The 9,925-nt window shown below is 23.9% G+C and overlaps 1 protein-coding gene across 2 annotated transcripts; it reads left to right on the plus strand.

Annotated features, from left to right (window-relative positions):
* Positions 1 to 527: 527 nt before the first annotated feature.
* LOC129618508 (presenilins-associated rhomboid-like protein, mitochondrial) lies at positions 528 to 4,343 on the plus strand. 2 transcript variants are annotated; one of them, XM_055533304.1, is made up of 8 exons: positions 528 to 711; positions 775 to 979; positions 1,041 to 1,320; positions 1,377 to 1,597; positions 1,667 to 1,768; positions 1,827 to 1,924; positions 2,005 to 2,056; positions 4,065 to 4,343. In XM_055533304.1, exons 1-8 carry the CDS (start codon positions 671 to 673, stop codon positions 4,068 to 4,070), a joined length of 1,005 nt encoding a protein of 334 aa, XP_055389279.1. In that variant the 5' UTR covers positions 528 to 670; the 3' UTR covers positions 4,071 to 4,343. The 2 variants fall into 2 exon arrangements, with proteins under 2 accessions (XP_055389279.1, XP_055389278.1); XM_055533303.1 differs by lacking the exon at positions 4,065 to 4,343 and having other exon boundaries at positions 2,005 to 2,223.
* The last annotated feature ends 5,582 nt before the right edge of the window (positions 4,344 to 9,925 follow it).

Raw genomic sequence — 9,925 nt, forward strand, 5'->3', positions numbered from 1 at the left:
AAATTCTCATAGGAGTGTCACTGATGTAATTTTAATAATATTAAATTTTTTTTTCTTTAATTAATTTGAAATGTTTTTGCTTATGTAAAAAAATTGGGAAAAGAAACATAAAAATAAATCTATTATTTCCTTTTTTTGGTGAATTTACTAGAAAGCAACTGTGAAAATTTTTAATTGTCAAAATTTTGATTGTCAATTATTCGCCAATTGATTCAATTGATACATTATTCGCCTATATAATTTAATTAATATTCGTGCAAAATGATATACGTTATCCTTACTTAACGGTTTGTAGCACACAAAGAAAAATCCAAAAACATACAAAAATATATTCATTTTCTATTATTTTTAAAAGTCAATTTGCTAAATATTTTGCCTTAAAAATGTAATTATAAGAATAAAGTGTAAAGTACGAAATTGCAGTGGAAATACTGTAATAAGTATGAAGTGGGTAATTCTAAGGAAGTGACATATTGTACTGTCATTTGTCATACTGTGTATTGAGAATTGTTACTTTGTTTCATAAATATACATTTTTGTATTGAAGAAAAGCAAATAACACAAAAGCAAAAATAGACAACATAAATTTGGATAGATTAGTAGATTATTTCATCAGAATTTATTTGATCTAGTATTAAATTTAGTGATTCAAAAAAATTTTTAAATTAAAATGTGGCAAAATTTTTGTTTAAAAGGTGTCTATAAATATGGGTAAAAATTTATACGTATATTTGATTACATCAACGTATATAACAATTGTTTTTTAATTTAAAGCTCTTCAAATTTTTTGACGAATAAAGGGTACATACAACCATTTAGAACCTTCAAAAAAATTAATAGAAGTCGTGTATCAACACCAGGTCCTCCTGCAGAAGCTAAAAAAGGGAGTTTAGTTCCAACGCCTTTTGAAGGAATAAGAGCTGAAACTGGACCAATACATTCATCTTCCATAAAGAAAGCTACTGCTTTTACTATAGCTGTAAGGGATTGTTTTGTTTTTATATTATGTTTAGAAAGGAATAATAAAATTCAAATTTTAGTTTTCAGTTGGCTCGTTTTGCGGTGCCTCAATTTGGGAATATGAAAATATACGATCTCGATTAGTAAATAGAGCAAAAACATTTAACTCTATATTTCGAAATGGCCAAAGAAAAGTTCAAAATTTTAAAAATGATTTTGAGTATTGGTGGAATAGTTTACCCAAAGGAGATAGAGTATTTGCACCAATTTTAGTACTCAATCTAATAGTATTTGGTTTGTGGAGAATACCCAGATACCAACCGATGATGGTTAAATATTTTTGTTCCAATCCAGCTGCACGTAAATATAATATATTAATAGAATTTTAATCTTTTTAAATTTTATATTATTTTTAGGAGCTGTGTGTTGGCCTATGATTTTATCTACTTTTAGTCACTATTCTTTATTTCATATATTCGCCAATATGTATGTATTACATAGCTTTTCAAATATAGCGGTTGCTTCATTGGGCAAAGAACAATTTTTAGGGCTTTATTTAAGTGCTGGAGTAATATCCAGTTTAGCAAGTTACATATTTAAAGCTGCATGCAATCAACCTGGTTTGTCACTCGGAGCGGTAATAATTATTGTTTAAAATAATTTGTATCAATTTGTCTTTAAAAGATTTTTTATTTTACTTTCTTAGTCTGGAGCTATAATGGCGATTCTGTCCTTTGTATGTTTTGAATATCCTGATACTAGATTAAGTATACTTTTTATTCCAATGTACACGTTTTCAGCAGCAGCTGTAAGTTTATGCGCTTATAGAATAAATATCAAATTAATAATTTATACGAAATTTTTAGGCAATAAAAACAATAATATGTTTTGATTTAGCTGGAGTGTTATTAAGATGGAAATTTTTCGATCATGCAGCACATTTAGGGGGAGCATTATTTGGAATGTAATTTCAATCTACTTATTATTACTACGATTTTGCGCATAAATTATATTAACATCATATTACTCTTAAATTATTTTTAGGTTTTGGAGTTTTTATGGCCGAAACGTAGTTTGGCCGAAGAGAGAACCTCTTGTAAGATATTATCATCAAATGCGATCATCTAAATAAATATGATTTATTTTGTAAATAAGTTTTTGAGGATATGATAATGTCTTAAATTATTTTTTTTTTTTGTTTTTATTAATTTTAAAGTAAAATATACTGTTAAATTCTTTTATTAAGAGATTTATATAAATAGATTCGATTATTTACTTTCAACAAATAATAAGATAACAAATTTTCAAAATGAAAGAATACAGCACTATCTTATTTAGGTGAATAAGAATGCTTGTAATAAACCATGCATCGCATTGATAAGCTTTAGTATTCAGTTTTGTAAGAAAGAGAAAATTTTGTCGAACGTTTATGACAGAAGTTCGGGAGGTACATTAACGTAAGAAAAAACTATTTTACATTGAAGAAACAAGCAAGGAATTAAAGTAAAAACTGAGATATTATAATGTATAAATATACATTTTTTTATGTTGGCATTATTAATAAAAGAAAAATTAATGTCACAATCAAATCCAAAGAATTATTTTGATCATCATTAATTTAATAATGATTCCATCTCATGTTACGATAAGCAACACGGATGAAGCAGTTATTTCAATAAGTATAATAATACCTAAATAAAACGAGTGGTTTTTTCTTCCTCTTCTAAATACCTAACAATAATTATAAAATTAATATTTTTAGTTACTCCAATCAAAATATTTAATATTTGTATTACGAGAAATCGCTTTGAATGATAACTTACTTTTCAACTATCTAGTGGAACTTTTATGGAAATTATAGGTATGCTATCATTATTATCACAAGTTACATTAATTGAATCCAATTGAATATAGTTTTAGTTCTTAATATTATGTTCTATAAATTCTTACAATACTGTAAACCAGAATAGAAACTGTTTTGTATGTTCGATCTGAAATTAAAACTAGTTATGTGCATAAATATGTAATATGTAATATGTTAAAGTAATTATATGTAATATGTAACATGCATTATGTCTGCTAGGCTTTACTTTGATTCAAAAATTTCTCCAAAAATTTTGCTACTGTAAGTTGTAAATAATCAAAAACCTTTTGATTCACTTTGTCAAAAGAAACGGAAGCTGAGGCAAATCAGAATTATTCCTTGAAAATTTTCGTTTTTAAATTAGGATTGCAAATTAAAAATTAAAATAAATATTATGTATGCTATTTAACATTTTGTAGAAATTATCAATATTCGATATCAAGTACATATAATACATTAATTAATATATTATTATAGTATTATAATATATACTAATACAAGTGTACATGTTAATATTTATAATATTGAGAAATAAAAGAAATATTATCAAGTAATGGTCCAATTAGCTATATAGCTTTGAAAATAATATTCCGTAACATTAAACAACCTACTTATATGGTGGCATATAGAACCAAAAGGGAAATAGGTAATAACTTTTTAATTCACATGATGGTTAGAACTGAAAATATGCTTAATTGCTGTTTTGGATTTTAATTTTCTCCGAATTTTTCGAATTTTGTTAAAGATATTACATAAGGACTTCTTCTTTTCTTTGCCCTTTTATTCTCTTTTTTTTTCAAGAAATGCTAAAAACTTTTGCAATAAAGGAAACTTTGATTTCCGCTGTTTTACGATTTATTTATATTAAAAAAATATAAAATTATGTACATTTTATAAAGTATAAGAGATCAAAAGCAATTATTAATGAAAGTAAGTAAAACAAAAATTTTATGTTATTTTCTTGCTTTGGGTTTTCTTTTTTATTTTGAAAAATAATAAATTTTATTACATTTTTATGGCTATAACTTTTTATAGGCGTGCATTTGCATGTATTTGTCAAGGATATAATCTCAGTAATTTTAGATTTGGTATTCCGTTTATAATTTAAGTTTTAATTTTTTTAAAAGAATAATAATATTTCTTTTAATATATGATTTTTATTAATAAAAAATGTTAATAAATTGTGTTCATTTGGGCGAACTAATTAATTAAAATGCAATAAAATTCATTCTTATTTCAGGTTTGAGAAACGAGTACCTGTTGATTGTTTATCATTTCACATGGTCTTATAAAACGTAAAAGAATCATGAAACTAAAATATTCAGTGTAACAGGAGTTTAAACTGAACAAAATGTCGAAGGATGTCGAAGGAACTGAGGATGTCGAAGAATCAGACAACATTCAAAAGCAAATTATTGATGATTTCCTAAAAAGGATTTAAGATCCTTATTGAAAGCAGGATAAATTATTTGTTATTACTATTTTTTTTTTGTATATAAATACATACACAGTTTTACATTAACAATTTTAACAAGTTTTATGTTGAATATTACTTTTAAACATTAATTTTTCACCTCTGTTTAATTTACAAAGAAATATTTTAATATTTTTTTTTCGTTTTTCCAAATGAAAAGTCACCTTTTCAATTCACGTTCTTTTACTCTGCTCCTTTTTTTTTTTTTTCTTTCTTTGAATGTGGGTAATCGTTTTTAGTGTGTTTGTTTCCTTCTTATGTTTGTGCTTTAATGAGTCATTAATGAGTTCATAATGTTTTGTAGACAAGAAACACCTTTTTCCATTTATGCGCCGCTAGAAATGCCCTTTTAAAGTGTAAATAAAGAGAACATTAAAAACAAAAAATAAAACATAAGTATGAGAACAGAAAAAATTTTTTCTCCTACTATTCAAAAGTAAAAGAGAATGGAAAAAAGAACAAACCAAAAAAAAAAAAAAAAACAAACAGAAAAAGGACGAAAAATCACTGAATTATAAAATGAGGGAAAAAAAAATGAAAAAATTCCTTTTAAGTTATTGAAGTTAAAATTAGAGCATATAATAGCGTCCACGTGGAAGTTTTTATGATCTATTGGTTTTTAACATCAGCTTTTAGTTTGCTTAAGTTGATTTATTGAAGTTATGTGGTAATAGATTTTTATAAAATAAGATAAATTTACAAATAGTCTAATATGGGTGTAACCATATATTATGAGATTCTAAATTAAATGTTAGGAATTCGGTTTTTATTTTGTTTTCTTTTAGAAAATTACAAATCAAACAAAATTATTTTATTATAATTATACAAAGAATCCTTTTTTATATAAAAAAGATAACAAACACATTAATTTTATGGGTAATTTCATTCAAAACTTAGTGTACTTAGTGTTCGATTAAAAGTAAAAAAAAGTATATGAAAGGGCCTGATCGTTTTTCTTGCTATTTTACTCTCGCTAAGTGATACGTGCAGTCGATAATTTGAGAAAAAATGCAAAAATCCAAATTTAAAAATGAATCTTATTGGAAAAGTGAAACATCCATTAGAAAATACTGAGAATTCTGAATTGAAAATGAATAAATATTGAGTAAAAAAGCCAGATACACGATGAGGCTGTAAATCTGTTAATTAGGCCTAGGGTAGAAAAATTCGTAAGCTATAATTATAAACCTGAAATAGCTTAACTTGAAATCATTTAAGTGCTTAAAATGTTTTTATTAAAATATTTACTGTATATTTAGTATCTATACCATTTTATATGATATGCAGAAATCTAATTACAGTAGAGTCACACTAGTAAGAACTAATTAATGTCCGAATTTTAATAGATAACCGGAATTTTAACAGAAATGAAAGAGGTATCAAATAGACTAAAATGTAAGGAAATTCTATTGCATCTACACCATTCTTCAATATTATACTTGTATACTCATTACATTAATATATTTTTATATTATTACACGTTTTCACATGGACCATATATTTTTGAAGTTTACGTCAAAACTTATATTTTGATCATATAAGTGGGAATAAATTGATAAAACTGAGTATAGTCAATATAAATAATTTTGTGTTCTCATAACCGACCGTTCAAATATCTACATGTTAGTATAATTGCGATTCTACTGTATAATGTTTAGTGGTAGGCCACATCTTTAAATTAATCAATATTTAATTTACACAGTAAAAAACCTAGCTAATATTTTAAATTATTTTAATTATTATATGATTTTTCTTTCTAATTTCAACTACTTAACAATATCATTATTCTTAAAATATTTCATTTATTTCAATATTATTCAATTGTTGCATTGATGTTAGTAATCGGCAATAAAGCAATTAAAAGTAAAAGTTATTATAATTCTTAGTAGAAGATTTTAAAGCAAGGCCGAAATTTTTTTTTACAAAATAAATTTTAAATCCAAATAATCTAAAATATAGTAAAAATAAAAGGTTAAAATAAAAAAACAAAAAAGGTAAAAAAAACGGAACAAGTTAAAAAGGATTAAAATTATAAAGATTTACTTATATTTTTTTAAAATAAATATTTTGATTATAATTCCATGAAATATATATATATATATATACATATATATAAATTCCAAATATTGATGTAAAATGAAGAAGGAGTAAAATTATTTAAACTATAAGAAATATTAAAATACTAAGTGTACCAAAGTAGTGTGTTTAAAGAATATTTTAATAATTTCCGAAAAATCTCAAAAACAATAATTCTCTGCTGAAGTTTAGCAAAAAAAATTGTATATCTAAATAATATAAGATTTGTGCGACTTTCAAAATTACTGCAATCATACTGTTTTAAAACACTGCTCAGAAAAATACTGTTGTATCAATAAACAGCTCAATACAGACATATTCCGTATCAATATCGTATTACTATAATTTTTAATTCAGAGTATATGTCTTAATATATTCCAGATTATTTTCAGTAAGAAGACAATACTAACGTTTTTAGAACATATTTTTAACAATAATGTGCAGTTATAGTCACCGCGGTTTATATTAAAGGATTACATAATAAAAATTATGGTCGAAAATCTAAAATAAATTTATCATCCTTATGCTTTAACGAAAATAAAATTTCTTGAATTTATTGTTATATGAATAATTATTGCAACTTATGTGTACAATACATGATGTTATATTATGTTTAGTATAGGTTTATACCGTTTTACTTCTAATATCGTAAAAAAATTATATTTCCTCCGACTGAATTATTAACGGTTTAATATTATTCTTGAACTTTATTTTGCCAATATTATCAACTACTGACACAACTTGTAAAATATTTTTCACGATAAAAAAAAAAAAATTTTTTTTTATGATAATTTCTTTTATTGTAGCATAAAAGAAAATAAATTTTTTTTTCTCCTTTTCGAAATGACTGAACGACTGAATAAATAAATGAATGAATAAACCGTAACATAGATGGTAAGTTCGGGTATACTATTCTTCTTATTTTTTAGAATCATTCGTTAATTTATCTTTCATTCGTTTCCTTTATATATAGTTTATTCAACAAATTTAATTCGTAAAGCACTCGTATACATTTTTATTATAAAAATGATATAGCGAGAGCTAGCTGACAGTGTATGTATATGTATATATAACAATAATAAGAAAAAAAGCCATTAAAATGTAATTTAAATCAACGGGTACCAACAAAAATTCTTTTGATTAATTAAAATTACTGAAAGTTCATGAATTTTTAATTATAAAGACTTTTTTCCATTTGGCTTTTCTTTCCCTTTTATCCTACACATTCATTTTATATTATATTTTTAAATATCTATCTTTTAATTTTAATGAGATATTTAGGGTAATTGAGATAATGTTGGGGATAATGTTATATTAAAATAGCATACAAATTTTATATTTTAACATATTTTTAGGTAGAGTATAAAAGCTAGTTAAAAATAAAAAGAAAAATATCAATTTTTTTTTTCTTTGTATTTTAAAGAGGTGTGAATTATAGAAGTAAATTGAAAATAAAAGTAAAAATATTTTTACTATATATTATATGAATTTGTCTTTTTGTTTTTATTTGTCATATCTGTATATATAGCGTACGTTATATATAAAGGATTTTAATCGTATAATAAAGGAATTGTTAAAATCAACAGCTAGTAATTTATGTTACTTGCATACATACTTTTTATTTTTAAATCCTTTAATTCAAGAATTAGAAAAGAAAATTTTATACATATACAAACATATAATATATGTATGTATGTATAAAATAGGAAATCTATACTAATAATAATTATTTGTACATCATTCTATTAACTGTAGGTACTATGTTCAACTGTTATACGGGCATACGGCGATTTCTATTTATATTTTGTTAGCATTGCGCTTCGTTAAGTTTAATAATAAGAAGACATTTTTTTTACTCTATATTATATAATATATATAAAAATTATAATTAGTATTAAGATAAAACAAAAAATTAAGTTCAATTATAATTGCTCAAAATAATAAGAAAATAATTTTTCAGTATTTATTTTTATTTGAATAATCATTATTATAATTAAATTTTTACTCGATAAAATTTCCATTTGAAAATTTTTTTTTAATCGATTGCCATTGCTTTACAAAATAAATTATTTTAATTTGATTTTGTTAGGAAGAAGAATAAAAAAGAAAATAGACAAACGATTAACGTTATTTCATTTAATGATCAAAATTATTATATTTTTCGCGTTGTTGTCTTAGAATATTAGTCAAAGGTGAAACCTGTTGAATTTTGATTCTATTTTGATTGTATATTTTGTAATGAAATACGCACTGAAATAATGAAATAAAGATGGTAACTACAGGCCAAAATTATTATTTTAAGCAGGATGAATCACGTTACAGACTTGATATAATTTCTAATGAGCAGAAAGGTTTAATTTCGATGCGGAGCATACAAATAAATATTTAACCATCAAAATCCCAGTTGAATATTTTTAGTTTCGACAAAAAGGTGTATGACTTGGCTATAACATGCATAATTATTAACCGATTTAAAAAAAAATTAATATGCATAATGGAAAGCTGAAAAGTAGCTCTTTGTTTAACGAAAAAAGCAGTGTGTAATTTGAGACGTTACTTGAAATAATTTGCAAAATTTTGAGTTGATCTACGAATTTCGATGCCAAGTTATAATTAATGTACAATTTATTTTAAAATAACTCAAGTTTATGTGTAATATTTTAAGCAATAACTTTTTGAAGTGTAAAAATATAAGAGCGTATAATGCCCCACAAGTTTATATTAAATTATAATTTTTATATGTTGTTATATAATATTCCATTGCAATAATAATTTATGAAATGTAAAATTATTATGTTACCCGATAACATAATATGGAAACACTTCTTTTAAATTTAATAATAATTTTAATATTACGTTGACATCAGCTAGCATACCGAATCCCTTTTATCGAGACGACATATAATGTAAATGAAAAGCAATAGCAGTTCTAGTGCCCATGCAATATAGCTATGAATATTACGAGTTTTCGAAAAGAAATATTGACATAAATCACATGGCTAGCCCAGAAGTATTAAATGTCTTCATCTACTTCATAGTTCAGGGGTCAAATGTCTTTCTTAGAGCAACAACATTAGTTCAAATAAAATATAGGATAGCGGTTTTTCTATTCGAATTCTGCTTCAAAAAAGATATTCTTACAATATGCAATTGAAAAATAAATTAATACATACTGCAAATATATAATTATATAGATAATGTATATCTCTGCATGTATGAATATTATAATACCCGCCTATGTAATTAAAAAATTTCCTTAAATAATTTTATGCATATGAATGCTCTTATATATACGATTGAATATGGAAATGTCAATTTTCTACCTGATTTAATTTTGATTAAATTTCACATTTTATGAACAACGATTACAGTTATTCCTGTTTTTTTTTTGTTCTTTTAACATAAAACTCAATTATTAGATTTGGTTAATTATTTCTGTATATGTGTGTGTATATATATATATCGTAGACATTTTTTAGATAGAAAATTAAATTTGTCTCTTTTCGAAGCACAATATAAGTATTATACGAAAGTATATAATGTGCTAAAAT

The sequence above is a fragment of the Condylostylus longicornis genome, unplaced genomic scaffold, assembly GCF_029603195.1.
Source record: "Condylostylus longicornis isolate FDR11 unplaced genomic scaffold, ASM2960319v2 ptg000008l, whole genome shotgun sequence".
Taxonomy (NCBI): domain Eukaryota; kingdom Metazoa; phylum Arthropoda; class Insecta; order Diptera; family Dolichopodidae; genus Condylostylus; species Condylostylus longicornis.

Excerpts from the sequence above, each read along its gene's own strand:
- LOC129618508 (XM_055533303.1), top strand. The coding sequence starts at position 671 with ATGTGGCAAAATTTTTGTTTAAAAGGTGTCTATAAATATGG. Across the intron at positions 1,321-1,376 it reads TTGTTCCAATCCAGCTGCAC|GAGCTGTGTGTTGGCCTATG; the intron begins GTAAATATAATA and ends TATTATTTTTAG. Across the intron at positions 1,925-2,004 it reads GGGGGAGCATTATTTGGAAT|GTTTTGGAGTTTTTATGGCC; the intron begins GTAATTTCAATC and ends AATTATTTTTAG.